At 53.0% G+C, this 15837-nt stretch overlaps 1 protein-coding gene across 2 annotated transcripts; it reads right to left on the reverse strand.

The window, feature by feature from the left end:
• Positions 1–788: 788 nt before the first annotated feature.
• LRRC25 (leucine rich repeat containing 25) lies at positions 789–9164 on the reverse strand. Of its 2 annotated transcripts, XM_008971033.5 has the most exons (3): positions 7114–7331; positions 5846–6633; positions 789–1770 (listed from the first exon to the last, which is right to left on the reverse strand). In XM_008971033.5, exons 2-3 carry the CDS (start codon positions 6622–6624, stop codon positions 1632–1634), a joined length of 918 nt encoding a protein of 305 aa, XP_008969281.2. In that variant the 5' UTR covers positions 6625–6633; positions 7114–7331; the 3' UTR covers positions 789–1631. The 2 variants fall into 2 exon arrangements, with proteins under 2 accessions (XP_008969281.2, XP_003817822.2); XM_003817774.6 differs by having other exon boundaries at positions 5846–9164.
• Between the last annotated feature and the right edge of the window lie 6673 nt (positions 9165–15837).

Genomic DNA, 15837 nt, shown 5'->3' on the forward strand with positions numbered 1-15837 from the left:
TGCAGTAAGATTTGTGCTGGGGATTCAACCCATCAGTTCATTAGTGAACGGAGGCAGAGGTGATCTAGATAGTTGGATGGGGAGGCCTCCCTGGGGAGGGAGGTCACATTTGAGCTGAGACCTGGAGGAAGAAAAGGAGTCGGGGAGGGGGTAGTTGAGGGTGGACATTGCAAGTAAATGCAAACAGCAAGTGCAAAGGCCCTGAGATGGGAGCAGGCTCACTTCAGTCACAGCAAAGCTATTGAAAACGGGCACCTAGGAGGCTTCAAAATTAAACTCAATACCAAAAGGCAGCAGATGGCGTCACTGAGTCTTTCCCCAAACAACAGCTGTTGCCTTTGCAAGGTATAGGGCTGGGCCTGTGCCTTCTCTGTGCTTCTCCAGGCTCTTGCACAAGTTGGTCCACCCAGCCAGCATGCCCTTTCCTCTCCAATTCTCAAACTCCTATGCATCCTTCAAAACCCACTGCAGATTCCCCTCTTACATGCAGCCTTATTCAAACTCATTCAACTGTCTCCGTGTGGGGACTGTGCTCCCATTCTTCCCTTTGGCCCAGGCTTGATCTCCCAGGACTGAGGGTACTTGTCTCTAGTTCTATCTCCCCCAGGTTGGAGGATTGGGCTGGGACCAGCTGATAGGAAACCCAGTTGAGGCATGAGCCTGAAAAAACTCTTGAAATACAGACGTCTGTGAGTCATTAACTCTGCCTGAGAAGAAACCAGGGACAGCTTCTCAGAGGAGGTGGCATTGCACCAGGGTCTTGAAAGATTTTCTCAGAATATTAGAGCTAAAGGAATATACATATATTTTTATTTTGGGGGTGGTGTGGGCTGCTCTGGAGGCCAAGCCTGGAGATCAGGGACCTGGGAAGGGGCCCTGAGAGGGGCAGAAGGGAGGAATGTGGCTGGGCGCGGTGGCCACGCCTGTAATCCCAGCACTTCAGGAGGCCGAGGCGGGCAGATCGCTTGAGATCAGGAGTTCGAGACCAGCCTGGCCAACATGGCGAAACCCCGTCTCTATTACAAATACAAAAATTAGCTCGGCATGGTGGCGGGTGCTGTAATCCCAGCTACTCGGGAGGCTGAGGCAGGAGAATCACTTGAACCCGGGAGGCGGAGGTTGCAGTGAGCTGAGATTGCACCATTGCACTCCAGCCTGGGTGGCAGAGTGAGACTCAGTTTCAAAAACAAACAAACAAACAACAACAACAAAAAAAAACAGGGATGGGAGGTGGGGAGCAATTTGGGAGTCTCAGATGGAGACTTGGTCTTAGAACTCAGAAATCCCCACCTTGAGGAACCCACGCACCCTGAGCCAGCAGCCTCATCAGCCTCGAAGCATTTATTGAGCACTGCCTGTACATCCACAGGAGGGTGATGACAGGATCGGCACAGTGACCCTCCTGTCCCCTTGTTGGGGGTCTCTCCTCTTCCCCCTCTAGGAGCCGAGGGGGCTGAGGAGCGGCATGAGGGACAGGGAGGGGGCGGCAGAGCTTCCTGGGGCCTCAAGGACAATCCTTTCCTGTCCCCATTCTTCAGATGGGGAAACTGAGGCCATGGAGGAGTTAGGACGCCCTGAGTCACCCAGCAGGGACTGAAGGGGTTCTGGGTGGAGGTTAGGACATCTTAGGCTCAGTGCCCGGGGATCACGTACTCCTCTTCATCCATTGGGGCCTGGCCCAGTGACTGCAGGTTACAGTAGACAGGCTGGGAAGCCAGGTCGATGTCCTTGTAGTTCATGTAAAAGTCATTGTCCTCTGAAGGGTGAGCCCTGGGGGGACAGACAGACCAGGGATAAGTGTGGGAGGGGGAGGACTCAGCGGACAGGCACATGAGCTTTGAGAAAGTCCAGAGCGAGCCAGGTGCTCTGACTCACGCCTGTAATCCAGCACTTTGGGAGGCTGAGGTGGGTGGATCACCTGAGGTCAGGAGTTCAAGACCAGCCTGGACAACATGATGAAACCTCGTCTCTACTAAAAATACAAAAATTATCCAGTCATGGTGGCACATGCCTGTAGTCCCAGCTACTCGGGAGTCTGAGGCAGGAGAATCACTTGAACCCAGGAGGTAGAGGTTGTAGTGAGCCGAGATCGTGCCATTGCACTTCAGCCTGGGAGACAGAGCAAGACTCTATCTCAGAAGGAAAAAAAAAAAAAGAAAGCTTCAGAGTGGCTCAGTCCACCCCGAATATTTACATATGGGGAAACTGTGGCACGGGCTAGTGTTCTGACTCCTAGCCAGCCCCACCTCTCTCTGAGGAGGCTGCGGGAGGGCAGTGATTTAGGGAAGGGTCTGTGGGTGTAACGCTGCGGTCTGAGGACCCTGAACCCTTTTTCCTTCCTTAAAAATGAGATAGCGGCCAGGCGCGGTGACTCATGCCTGTAATCCCAGCACTTTGGGAGGCCAAGGCAGAAGGTCTGCTTGAGGCCAGGAGTTTGAGACCATCCTGGGCAACAGGGTGAGACCCCATTTCTACAAAAAATTAAAAAATTATTCAGGCGTGGTGACGTGTGCCTGGAGTCCCATCTACTCGGGAGGCTGAGGTGGGAGGATCGCTTGAGCCCAGGAGGTTGAGCCTACAGTGAGCCGTTATCACACCACTGCACTGCAGCCTGGATGACAGAGGGAGACCCCATCTCAAAAAAAAACAGAAATTGAGGTAGCTGTTCATTATTACATTAAAGTCTAAATTTTTGTTTCCTCTTGAAAAATCGGAAGCTCTGGCCACGTCAGTCACATGCACACAAGTGGCTGCACCCACACTCTGTGCTCCTTCTGATGGGAAATGTTTTCACCACTGAAGCAACTGACTTTGTGGCCCTCATATATAAAAGCAAGTCTCTGAGCCTCAGTTTCTGCATCTATAGAATTGGTCAAGGAGCAGGTAGCTACTTAGGAATATTTGTTATGGTCAGCAAGACCTCCAGAGAATTTTCCTGCCTCCTGAACATTCTAATTCCAACCCAGCTCCTCTTGTAAAAAGGGCCACTGGGCCAGGTGCGGTGGCTCACGCCTATAATCCCAGCACTTTGAGAGGCCAAGGTGGGCAGATCACCTGAGGTCAGGAGTTCAAGACCAGCCTGGCCAACATGGCAAAACCCCGTCTCTACTAAAATTAGCTGGGTGTGATGGTGGGCGCCTGTAATCCCAGCTACTCGGGAGGCTGAAGCAGGAGGCAGGAGAATCACTTGAACCCGGGAGGTGAAGGTTGCAGTGAGCCGAGATCATGCCATTGCACTCTAGCCTGGGTGACAGAGCGGGAAAAAAAAAAAAGGCAGAAGGGCTACTTTGTGTTAACAGCATCTATCAGTCAATTATACTCTAGTATGAATTGCCCGCCAACCCCTAAGTGGTTGTAGGGGGACGAACAGGACTGGGATGCAGGGTTTGTGTCCTGCCTTTTTTGACTGGCTATGTGACCTTGGACAAGTCATTTCCCGGCCTCCCAGAGCCTCCATGTCTGTAACTGTAAGATGCAGGGTGGAAATGACACAGTCAATTCTAAACACAGTGTTTCTGGAGGCCAGTACATAAAGGAGGCTGATCCGGAAGCCTCGGGGACAGGGAGGCCAAGATGAACATCAGAGCACAAGCTGCTTTTGCGAGTCCAGTGTCTTCAACACCCTGCCTCAGACCATTTCTGCTTTTGAGCCATGTTGACATCTGCTTTGCATATTTTCTCCTTTCTCACCAACAGCCTTCCGATAGCCTCCCCACCTCCTGGCATGGACTCTGCTGCCCAAACACAGCCATGGCTGCGGCCCCTTCCTGCTTGGCCCTCCCTGTTCCCCTCAGGCCTCAGCTTTCAAGTCATCCCTTCTCAAAAACCATTCACAGCAAATTCTCTGTTCTTTCCCACCGCTGGGTCTCTGCCCTTGAGGGTCCCACCCCTTGAAATTCCCTCCATTCCCTTTTCCAACCTAGAAAAGCTTTTCTTTTCTTTTTTTCTTTCTTTCTTTTCTTTTTTTTTTTTTTTTTTTTTTTTTTGAGACGGAGTCTCGTTCTGTCGCCCAGGCTGGGGTGCAGTGGTGCGATCTGGGCTCACTGCAACCTCCACCTCCTGGGTTCAAGTGATTCTTCTTGCCTCAGCCTCCCAAGTAGCTGGGATTACAGGCACCCATGACCATGCCCGGCTAATTTTTGTATTTTTAGTAGAGACAGGGTTTCACCATATTGGCCAGGCTGGTCTCGAACTCCTGACCTCGTGATCCTCCTGCCTTGGCCTCCCAAAGTGTTGGGATTACAGGCATGAGCCACCGTGCCCAGCCTAATTTTTGTATTTTTTAGTAGAAACAGGGTTTCACCATGTTGGTCAGGCTGGTCTTGAGGTCCTGACCACAGGTGATCTGATCTCGCCTTGGCCTCGAAAAGTGCTGGGATTATAGGCATGAGCCACCGCACCCCACACCAACCTAGAAAAGTTCAACTCATTTGTCTAAGCCCAGCAAAATCATCCAGAAGCCGGTGGCGGTGGCTCACACCCATAATGCCAGCACTTTGGGAGGCTAAGACATGAGGATCACTTGAGGCCAAGAGTTTGAGACCAGCTTGAGAAACATAGCAAGACCCCCGTCTCTATGAAAAATACAAAAATTAGTTGGGTGCGGCGGCATATGCCTGTGGTCCCAACTACTCTGGAGACTGAGGCAGGAGGATCACTTGAGGCCAGGAGCTTGAGGCTGCAGTGATCTGTGATGGTGCCACTGCACTCCAGCCAGGGCGACAGAATGACACTGTCTCAAAAAAAAATGTCGGCTGGGTGCAGTGGCTCACACCTGTAATCCCAGCACTTTGGGAGGCTGAGGCGGGCGGATCACGAGGTCAGGAGATTGAGACCATCCTGGCTAACACGGTGAAACCCCGTCTCTACTAAAAATACAAAAAATTAGCCTGGCGTGGTGGCGGGCGCCTGTAGTCCCAGCTACTCGGGAGGCTGAGGCAGGAGAATGGCATGAACCCGGGAGGCGGAGCTGGCAGTGAGCCGAGATCGCGTCACTACACTCTAGCCTGGATGACAGGGCCAGACTCCGTCTCAAAAAAAAAAAAAAAAATCATCTAGTGGTGATGGGACTTTGTAGGGCACCTCTTTAGTATCTCATGTGTGTCATGGGGAAATGGGGGGCTGTCCCCACTCTATGGAGACAGAAATGGAGGTTCAGAGACAGCCTTGGGTCACATGGGACCTGGGCCTATGCTGCTGACCGCCACCGCAGAGCCCCAACTCCGCTCAAGCAGTTGCCTCCTGTCTCCCCATCCTTGGCCGCCAGAAACTGGGTTTACAGGTCATAAGGAGGGGAAGTTTGTCCCATATATGGGAACTCACTTAATTCTTACCCCAACACACTATGATGGGGGCTGTAATTCTCCCTCATTTTACTTTATTTTATTGATTTTATTTTTGAGATGGAGTCTCACTCTGTCGCCCAGGCTGGAGTGCAATGGCATGAACTTGGCTCACTGCAACCTCTGACTCCCAGGTTCAAGAGATTCTCTTGCCTCAGCCTCCTCAGTAGCTGGGACCACAGGCGCCCGCCACCACACCTGGCTAATTTTTGTATTTTTAGTACAGACTGGGTTTCACCGTGTTGGCCAGGCTGGTCTCATACTCCTGACTTCAAGTGATCCGCCTGCCTTGGCCTCCCAAAGTGCTAGGATTACAGGTGTGAGCCACCATGTCCAGTCCTCTCCCCATTTTATAGGTGAGGAGACTGAGGCTCAGAGAAGTAAAGCTACTCACCTAAGATCCCACAGCCTTCAAGCGGCAGAGCTGGGATTTGAACCTCGGCCATCTAGGTGTGGAGCCTTATTATTCACCACTTTGGCAGGTGTCTCAGTGGCTTACTTACCCTTGTTCATCCCACTGGTGCTCGGCTGCTGGCTGGCCCACAAACATGTTCTCATAGTCGGGAGTGGAGGGGCAGGATGGCACGGCCACTTGGGGCTTGGGGGCGCTCCGGCTGCCGTACCGTGGCTGCAAGCCTAAACTGGGCTTGGGCCCATCCTGAGCAGCCCAGGGCTTGTTCAGCTCCCGGCTTCTGGCCACTCGGCATCGCCAGAGTCTCCAGGCCAGCACAGGGCCAGCGATGGCAAGTCCAAGAAGCAGGCACCCGCTGACCACCACTGCCCCGATAGTTGCAGAGGCCAGGCCAGGGGCGCAGCTGACATCCAGGAAGGCAGAGAGGTTGTGCTGGGAGCTGGTTGTGTCCCAGCAGAGCAGAGGCTTCTGGCCAGAGCAGTTGTCTCGGCGGATGTCGTGCCAGGACTCCAGGGCACAGTTGCAGTCAGCTTGCAGGTCAAGGTCACAGCGGGCGGCCAGCGCCCCATCCACACGAGACAAGGGGTTGCGTAGCACGTTCAGGACCTCAAGCTTCTGCAGGTGGGCAAAGAAGGTCACTGGAAGCTCTCGCAGGCCGTTTCCAGACAGGTCAAGGAGAATCACGTTGCTGGCCCGCAGAGACTGGTTGTGGGGCAGGCTCAGGCTGAGGCCACTGAAATTCAGGCACGTGGCCCTGAACTCCGCGTTCCAGTCCACATCCGCAGAGGACACGGTGCACGACAGTTCCAGGCTGTCTGACTCCGGCAGCAGCAGCGGCAACAGCAGCGTCCATGCCAGGGTGCCCCCCATTCAAGCAACCTACGTAGAGACACCGGAATCCTAGCCCTGACCTCAGCCCTGTGGTCGCCCTCGCCTCCACCGCCAGTGTTTATTATTATAGCTCAGACCAGCTCAAGCCGCTTCTGAAATGGTAAAACGCAGCCCCAGTCTGGTCGCCTCCTTTGGCTGGTGGGCTGCCTCAGTCTCCCCTTCTGGGGAATGGGTAGATAACCCCAGCGCCTAGCGGGCTTGGAAGGCGAGGAGGAGATCCGGGCCAGTTAACCCCTTCTTCTATGTCCTGAACATTTGGGGCGCCCTCGTTGGCCAGGACGGGACCCTATGCAAATAAGCGGTTGCCTTGGAAACGGCCCCGCCCCCTGATCACGCTCCCGGTATCTCCCAGAACCGCGGGTCGCTGGGAAGTCCTGGGATAGGGTGGAGTGGGGGCTGCTGAAAGGATCCTCCCAGGTCTGGTTTGCAGTCCCTGCACAGGTGCAAGTTCTAGAGCTTCAGTCCTACCTTTTGGGTCCCACTGCCACGCTTTTGCCTCTGCGATGCTGGAAAAGCGACGGCGCCCAGGGGCTGCGTCCTGGCCCACCTGGACACCGGGGCCGCAGCGGCCACGGCCAGCACAGTCCGCAGCGCTGCTGGGGTCGCTGGCGTTCCTCTGGCTCTGCACCCAGCGACTCAGGGGGAAGAGGAACTGGTGTCTGGGTGGAGTGCAGAGGGGAAGAATGAAGACAGAGATCCGCCCCCTTGCAGGGCCTCAAGGTTCTCACCAGAGGTGGATGGAGGGCAAGGGGGAGGGGTGGCCCAGAGTCCCGCTTCCCTCTTGCTGGAACCCAGTGACTCCATGTCCTCTATTAGCACCCCAACCGACTGCCACCTCATCAACTCGCTTCTCGATCTCAGCTTGGCTGGTTCCCAGCTCATGCAGTCATTTATTCATTCAACAAGCATCACCCACGCTGGGCCCCCAAGAGGCCTCAGCCCTGACCAGGTCCTCAAGGAGCTATCTTAAGAGAGGACAGAGCTGGACATAGACACTCCTAGTCCCATGCAGTCAAGGAAGGTCCAGAGGGAAAGACAGGGTCCTGGAAGGCTTCCTGGAGGAGGAGGCATTACAGTTGGGGCTTCAACGCATGAGTAGGAGTTCACCAAGATTCCCCAAACCTATCATTGGCTCTCCAAGCTCCTCCAAGCCTCTCCCACTGAGTTCTTGCACAATGGCACCTCTATGCTGGAGGGGACAGTGAGGAGGGCTCCCAGCAACTTGGGAAAATGTAGCTGGCTGGGATAGCATGGTTAGGAGTGGAGAGGATAGAAGGAATTGGTGGTGGGGGAAGAGGTCCATGTGGAGCCAAGGCAGGTGCGTGGGCAGAGGGGCACTGGCTCAAGAAGTCCTTCTGGAGTGAGCCTGGTGTCTGGGGTGGGCAACGTGGGGAAGAGGCTGAGGTCCCAGAAGCAGATGGGGGCCTGAGGCAGACTGGAGGGGTAGTAGTGACAAAAGTGATACTGAGGAGGGGTGGGCTGGGAGAAGGCCTCACCTGAACCTGGTGTCAGGTGGACCAGGTTCCAACCTATGCCAGCCCGACTCACTGTGCCACCTTAACTGCGTGTGACACCATGTCCACAGCTGTCAAATGCACAGAGGCTTCTCCGGGATCTGGGAGGCTGGGAGTCCACTCCCCCACGTTTTCCCCTCTCCTCGGCCTCTCTGTCCTTCACATCGCCAAACTCCGAGAAATGGTCAAAGGCTTTGAATGGAGACCTTGAAGAAAAAGCAGGAAACTGCTCTTCAATATGTCCAGAGATGCTCATTCTTGCCAGGTGCAGTGGCTCACGCCTGTAATCCCAACACTTTGGGAGGCAGAAGTGAGCAGATCGCTTGAGCCCAGAAGTTCGAGACCAGCCTGGCCATCATGGTGAAACCCCGTCTCTACTTTAAAAAATACAAAAATTAGCCAGGTGTGGTGGTATGTGCCTGTAGTCCCAGCTACTCAGGAGGCTGAGGCAGGAGAATTGTTTGAACCCAAGAGGCGGAGGCTGCAGTGAGCCAAGATCACTCCACTGCATTCCAGCCTGGGCAACAGAGTGAGACCTGTCTCAAAAAAAAAAAAAAAGTTCACACTTAATAAGAAAACTGCAAATCACAAACTGTTTGTCTTCACCAATCAAATTGGCAAAAATCCAACAGTGCAATGACATTCTGTGCCAGCCAGGCTGTGGGGTGCGTCCATGGTATAGCACTGGTGGAGGGCACGCTGGCACAGGCCACCGGAATGATAAACTCATGTGCCTGCTGACACAGCAAGTCCACTTCTGGGAATCCCTGCCTGAATATTTGCATGTTTACAGTGTGAACTGACTAACGAATAAAAAAATGTGGCTCAGCCTGGACGTGGTGACTCATGCCTGTAATCCCAGCACTTTGGGGGACCAAGGTGGGTGGATCACGAGGTCAGGAGTACCAGACCAGCCTGGCCAACATGGTGAAACCCCATCTCCACTAAAAATACAAAAATTAGCTGGGCATGGTGGCACGTGCCTGTAATCCCAGCTACTAGGGAGGCTGAGGCAGGAGAATCGCTTGAACCCAGGAGGCGGAGGTTGCAGTGAGCTGAGATCATGCCACTGCACTCCAGTTTGGGCGTTACAGCGAGACTCCATCTCAATAATAATAATAATAATAATAATAATTTAAAAATTAGCTGGGCATGGTGGCTTCAGCCTGTAGTCCCAGCTACTTCAGAGGCTGAGGTGGGAGGATCCCTTGAGCCCAGAAGGTTGTGACTGCAGTGAGCCGTGATTGTGCCACTCCACTCCAGCCTATGCAGCAGAGCAAGACCCTATCTCTAAAAAATAATTTAAAATAAATGGCTGGGCCGGCCATGGTGGCTCATGCCTGTAATCCCAGCATTTTGGGAGGCTGAGGCGGGCGGATCACCTGAGGTCCAGAGTTTGAGACTAGCCTGACCAACGTGGAGAAACTCCGTCTCTACTAAATACACAAAATTAGCTGGGCGTGGTGGCGCATGCCTGTAATCCCAGCTACTTGGGAGGCTGAGGCAGGAGAATCACTTGAGCCTGGGAGATAGAGTTTGCAGTTGAGCCGAGATCACGGCACTGCACTCCAGCCTGGGCAACAAGAGCAAAACTCCATCTCAAAATAATAATAATAAATAAATAAATAAATAAATTGGCTAAAATGTTCAATTTTATGTTATGTGTATGTTGCAGGTTTGTTTGTTTTTTTGAGAAGGCAAAGTCGGGCGTGGTGGCTCACACCTGTAATCCCAGCACTTTGGGAGGCTGAGGCGGGCGGATCACAAGGTCAGGAGACTGAGACCATCCTGGCCAACATTGTGAAACCTGTTTCTACCAAAAATACAAAAAATTAGCTGGGCGTGGTGGCATGTACCTGTAATCCCAGCTACTCGGGAGGCTGAGGCATGAAAATCACTTGAACCAGGGAGTTGGAGGTTGCAGTAAGCCCAGATCGCGCCACAGCACTCCAACCTGGTGACAGAGCGAGACTTCATATAAAAAAAAAAGGAGAGAGAGAAGGCAAAAAGATGCTCCAGGCTCAAAGTGATTCATTGCAGCATTGTTTGTTACATGAAAAAAAATAAAATGGGCCAGGCACAGTGAGTCATGCCTGTAATCCCAGCACTTTGGGAGGTCAAGATAGGAGGATCGCTTGAGCCCAGGAGTTCAAGACTAGCCTGGGCAATATGGTGAAACCCCATGTCTACCAAAAAAAAAAAATTTTATATATATATATATATACACATATACATACATACATACATATATACACACACAAAAATTAGCTGGGAGTGGTGGCACATCCTTACAGTTCCAGCTACCCGGGAAACTAAGGCAGGAGGATTGCTTGAGTCTGGAAGGCAGAGGTTGAAGTGAGCCGAAATCGTGCCACTGCACTCAGCCTGGGGTGACAGAGTGCAGAGTGATACTCTGCCTCAAGAAGAAGGAAAAAAAACAAAAGGAAATAACTTAAAGGATTGGTTACATTAGTAACAGTTCAGTTCATCCATCCTAGCATGCCACAAAGTTCTGAAAATGAAATTATAAATCTCTATGAACCTATAAGGAAAGACTCATTCATTTCCTCTGCAAGCCTTTATGAAGTTCCTGTTGTATACCAGGTACTATGAACCACAGACACAGCAGTGAATAAAACAGACAAAAATCCCAGCCCCCTCCCCCCACCTCTCACTGTAGTTGGGGAAACAGACAACAGGCAGAATCCATCAGGAAAATATATCAAGTGCAGGTGGTGGGAATGCTGCAAAGAAAAATAAAGGCAGGAAATGAGATGGGAAATTTTTATTTATTTATTTATTTATTTGAGACGGAGTTTTGCTCTTGTTGCCCAGGCTGGAGTGCAGTGATGCGATCTCGGCTCACTGCAACCTCCACCTCCCGGGTTCAAGCGATTCTCCTGCCTCAGCCTCCCAAGTAGCTGGGATTACAGGCGCATGGGACCATGCCCAGCTAACTTTTTGTATTTTTAGTAGAGACGGGGTTTCACCATGTTGGCCAGGCTGGTCCCGAACTCCTGACCTCAGGTGATCCACCCTCCTCAGCCTCCCAGAGTGTTGGGATTACAGGCGTGAGCCACTGAGCCTGGCCGCAGAAGCAACTTTTCAATGGGATGATCAAGGAACCCCTTAGGGAGTAAGGAGGAAGGGATGTGGGGAACAGCATCCAGGAGTGGGAACAGCATGTGCAAAGGCCCTGTGGTGGGAGCAGCCCTGGGTAGAGAGCAGATGTCTCCAAATGTTTGTTCAGGCTGCTATAACAAATATGCCGTAAACTGGGGTAGCTTATGAACAACAGTTCCAGAAGCTGGGAAGTCCAAGATCAAGGCACCAGCAGATTCACTTCCTAGTTTGCAGCTGAGCGTCTTCTCACTGTGTCCTCAGTAGACAGCAGAGGGAGCAGGGGAGTTCTTAGGGCCTCTTTTATAAGGAGCAGAAGGATGGAGGAGCCCAGCCAGCAGTGAGCCTCATGCAGCTGCACGTCCTCCACGCCCAGTTCTGAGGCCTCTTAGAAAAAAAGGAAATAAAGAAATGAGGAAGTGCCAGACCCGAGGCTGCAGGTGGTGGGGGACAGGCAGGCCTGGGGTCTGGGATAGTGAGTTTTGGAGGTGGGTCTGGGGGAGCTGGGGGCCTTGGAGTCTGAGGTCTGTGGGGTTCTGAGATTTGGGGACTCTGAGGTCTGGGGATCCAGGGGTCTGAGAGTCCTGGAATCTAAGGGTCCTGGGGTCTGGGGGTCCTAAAGTCTGAGGATCCAGAGGTTTGGGAGTCCTGCGATCTAGGGGTCTTGGGATATGGGGGTTTGGTGGGGGGGGTCTAGGGGTCTGGGGATCCAGATGTCTGAGAGTCTTGGGGTCTGGGGGTCCAGGGGTCTGGTGGTTCTGAAGTCTGGGGATCCAGAGGTCTGGGAGTCTTGGGATCTGGGGGTCCTGCAGTCTGGGGGCCCTGGAGTTTGGTAGTCCTGGGGTCTGGGATGTAGGGAAAAGAAAGAGAGATCAGACTATTACTGTGTCTATGTAGAAAAGGAAGACATAAAAAACTTCATTTTGACCCATATCCTGAACAATTGCTTTGCCCTGAGATGCTGTTAATCTGTAACTTTAGCCCCAACCTTGAGCTCACAGAAATATGTGTTGTATGGAATCAAGGTTTAAGGGATCTAGGGCTGTGCAGGATGTGCTTTGCTAATAAAATGTTTGCAGGCAGTGTGCTTGGTAAAAGTCATCGCCATTCTCCATTCTCGAGTAACCAGGGGCACAATGCACTGCAGAAAGCCGCAGGGACCTCTGCCCTGGAAAGTCAGGTACTGTCCAAGATTTCTCCCCATGTGATAGTCTGAAACATGGCCTCGTGGGATGGGAAAGATCTGATCGTCCCCCCAGCCCGACACCCGTGAAAGGTCTGTGCTGAGGAGGATTAGTAAAAGAGGAAGGCCTCTTGCAGTTGAGCTAAGAGGAAGGCCTCTGTCTCCTGCCTGCCCCTGGGAACTGAATGTCTCGGTATAAAACCCGATTGTACATTTGTTCAATTCTGAGATAGGAGAAAAACCGCCCTATGGCGGGAGGCGAGACGTATTGGCAGCAATGCTGCTCTGTTACTCTTTACTCCGCTGAGATGTTTGGGTGGAGAGAAGTATAAATCTGGCCTACGTGCACATCCACGCATAGTACCTTCTCTTGAACTTGTGACACAGATTCCTTTGCTCACATGTTTTCTTGCTGACCTCCTCCCCACTATCACCCTGCTCTCTTGATGCATTCCTCTTGCTGAGATAGTGAAAATAGTAATCAATAAATACTGAGGGAACTCAGAGACTGGTGCCGGTGCAGGTCCTTGGTATGCTGAGCGCCGGTCCCCTGGGCCCACTGTTCTTTCTCTATACTCTGTCTCTGTGTCTTATTTCTTTTCTCAGTCTCTCATTCCACCTGAAGAGATATCCCACAGGTGTGGAGGGGCAGGCCACCCCTTCATGCAGGTCTTAGGATGTGAGGGTTCTGAGGTCTGTGGGTTCTGGGGTATGGGGATCCAGAGGTCTGGGAGTCTTGGGGTTTGGGAGTCTGGGAGTCTTGGGGTCTGGGGCCCCTGGGGTCTGGGCCTTCCTGACACAGCCCCAGCTGGCTACTCCCAGGTTTCTGGGAAAGGGGACAGCTCAAGGCTCCACTGGCCTCATCCCTGGCTGAAGGGAGTCTGGAACTTTCAGAGGCCACCTCCCTGTGGTCCCTCTGCTGCCCCCTGATGTACCTGAAGCCGTCCCAGGTTTGAGTCCCAGGCAGGGCCAGCCAGTCTGCACAAAAACCTCCAGGCAGCCGCCAGAGATGGCCCCAGACAGAGAGACACCAGCCCGCCCCCCAGCGATACTCAGAGATGCCAAGAGACCCTCAGAAACACTTGGGGGCCACCATAGGCATGCAGAGACACCTAGGGACACTCAGAAACGCCCAGGGATGCCCAGAAAACCTCAGAGACCCCCAAGACCCTCAGAGACATTTAGAGACCTTCAGAGACTCCCAAAGACACTCAGAGACCCTCAGAGATCCCCAGAGACCCTCAGAGACCCTCAGAGACCCTCAGAGATCCCCAGAGACGCTCAGAGACCCTCAGAGACCCTCAGAGATCCCCAGAGACCCTCAGAGATCCCCAGAGACTTTCAGAGACATTCAGAGACATCCAGGCTGGGCACGGTGGCTCACGCCTGTAATCCTAGCACTTTAGGAGGCTGAGGCAGGTGGATCACCTGAGGTCAGGAGTTCACGACCAGCCTGGCCAACATGGTGAAACCACGCCTCTACTAAAAATACAAAAATTAGCCAGGAATGATAGTGCACGCCTGTAATTCCAGCTACTCGGGAGGCTGAGGCAGGAGAATCACTTGAACCCGAGAGGCAGAGGTTGTAGTGAGCTGAGATTGTGCCACTGCACTCCAGCCTGGGTGACAGAGTGAGACTCTGTCTCAAAAAAAAAAAAAAAAAGGCTGGGCGGGGTGGCTCACGCCTGTAATCCCAGCACTTAGGGAGGCCGAGGTGGGCGGATCACAAGGTCAGGAGATTGAGACCATCCTGGCTAACACGGTGAAACCCCGTCTCTACTAAAAATACAAAAAATTAGCTGGGCGTGGTGGTGGGTGTCTGTAGTCCCAGCTACCGGGGAGGCTGAGGCAGGAGAATGGCGTGAACCTGGGAGGCAGAGCTTGCAGTGAGCCAAGACCACGCCACTGCACTCCAGTGCAGGTGACAGAGCGAGACTCCATCTCAAAAAAAAAAAAAAAAAAGATAAATATTCAGAGACATCGAGACCACCCAGAGATCCTCACAGACCCTAGAGATGCCCTGGAAAGCCCAGAGGCCCCCCCCGAAAGAAAAAAACAAGGAGAGCCAGGCAAGAAGCTCCCTGGGGTGGCCCCGCCTCAATTCAACCCCATCACCACATTCACTCAACACCCTGAGGTCCTCAGAGCCCACCCTGAGGTGGGTGATGCCAGAGTCCCTCCAGGCCTCAGCCTGGGTGCTGCCCCAAGAACCCTCAGTCTAGGCAGTGGGGCAGCCATGGATGCCTGGCCCTGTGGAGTCAGATCAGGCTGGAACAGGGTCAAGGGCTGCCCTCCCCCTTCCCCAGCCACCTGCACAGACCCCAAATCTCCCACCCCAGCCTCCTCCTTCCTGGTTTTCTGCCACCTCCATCCTCTCTGTGACAGCCATGAGGCAGAGCAGGGGAGTTTAAAAACCCTCCCCCACGCCAGGCGTGATGGCTCATGCCTGTAATCCCAGCACTTTGGGAGGCCGAGTTGGGAGGATCGCTTGAGCCCAGGAGTTCAAGACCAGCCTGGGCAACATAGTGAGACTCTGTCTCTACAAAAAAAAAAAAAAAAAAAAAACTTTTTGAGACAAGGTCTCTGTCCGACACCCAGGCTGGAGTGCGATGCCAAAATCATTGCTCACTGCACTGCATCCTCAGCCTCTGGGACTCGGGTGATCCTCCCACCTCAGCCTCTGGAGTAGCTGGGTCTGCAGGCACATGTCACCATGCCTGGCTAATTATCTATATTATTTTAAGAGATGGGGTTGGCCAAGCGCAGAGGCTCATGCCTGTAATCCCAGCACTTTGGGAGGCCGAGAGCAGGCAGATCACGAGGTCAGGTGATCGAGACCATCCTGGCTAACAAACACAGTGAAACCCTGTCTCTACTAAAAATACAAAAAATTAGTTGAGCGTGGTGGCGGGCGCCTGTAGTCCCAGCTACTCCGGAGACTGAGGCAGGAGAATGGCGTGCACCTGGGAGGCAGAGCTTGCAGTGAGCTGAGATTGCGCCAATGCACTCCAGCCTGGGTGACAGAGCAAGACTCCGTCTTAAAAAAAAAAAAAAAAAGACAGAGAGAGAAAGAGGAGAGATGGGGTTTTTGCCATGTTGCCCAGGCAGGTCTCAAACTCCTGGGCTCAAATGGTCCTCCTGCCTCAGCCTCCCAAAGTGTCCGGATTACAGGCGTGAGACACTGTACCAAGCCAAAAACTTTATTTATTTATTTATTTTTATGAGACAGGATCTGACTCTGTCGCCCAGGCTGGAGTGCAGTGGCACAGTCTCGGCTTACTGCAACCTTCCCTTCTCGGGTTCAAGGGATTCTCATGCCTCAGCCTCCCAAGAAGCTGAGATTATAGGTGTGCGCCACCATGCCCAGCTATTATT

The sequence above is a fragment of the Pan paniscus genome, chromosome 20, assembly GCF_029289425.2.
Source record: "Pan paniscus chromosome 20, NHGRI_mPanPan1-v2.0_pri, whole genome shotgun sequence".
Taxonomy (NCBI): domain Eukaryota; kingdom Metazoa; phylum Chordata; class Mammalia; order Primates; family Hominidae; genus Pan; species Pan paniscus.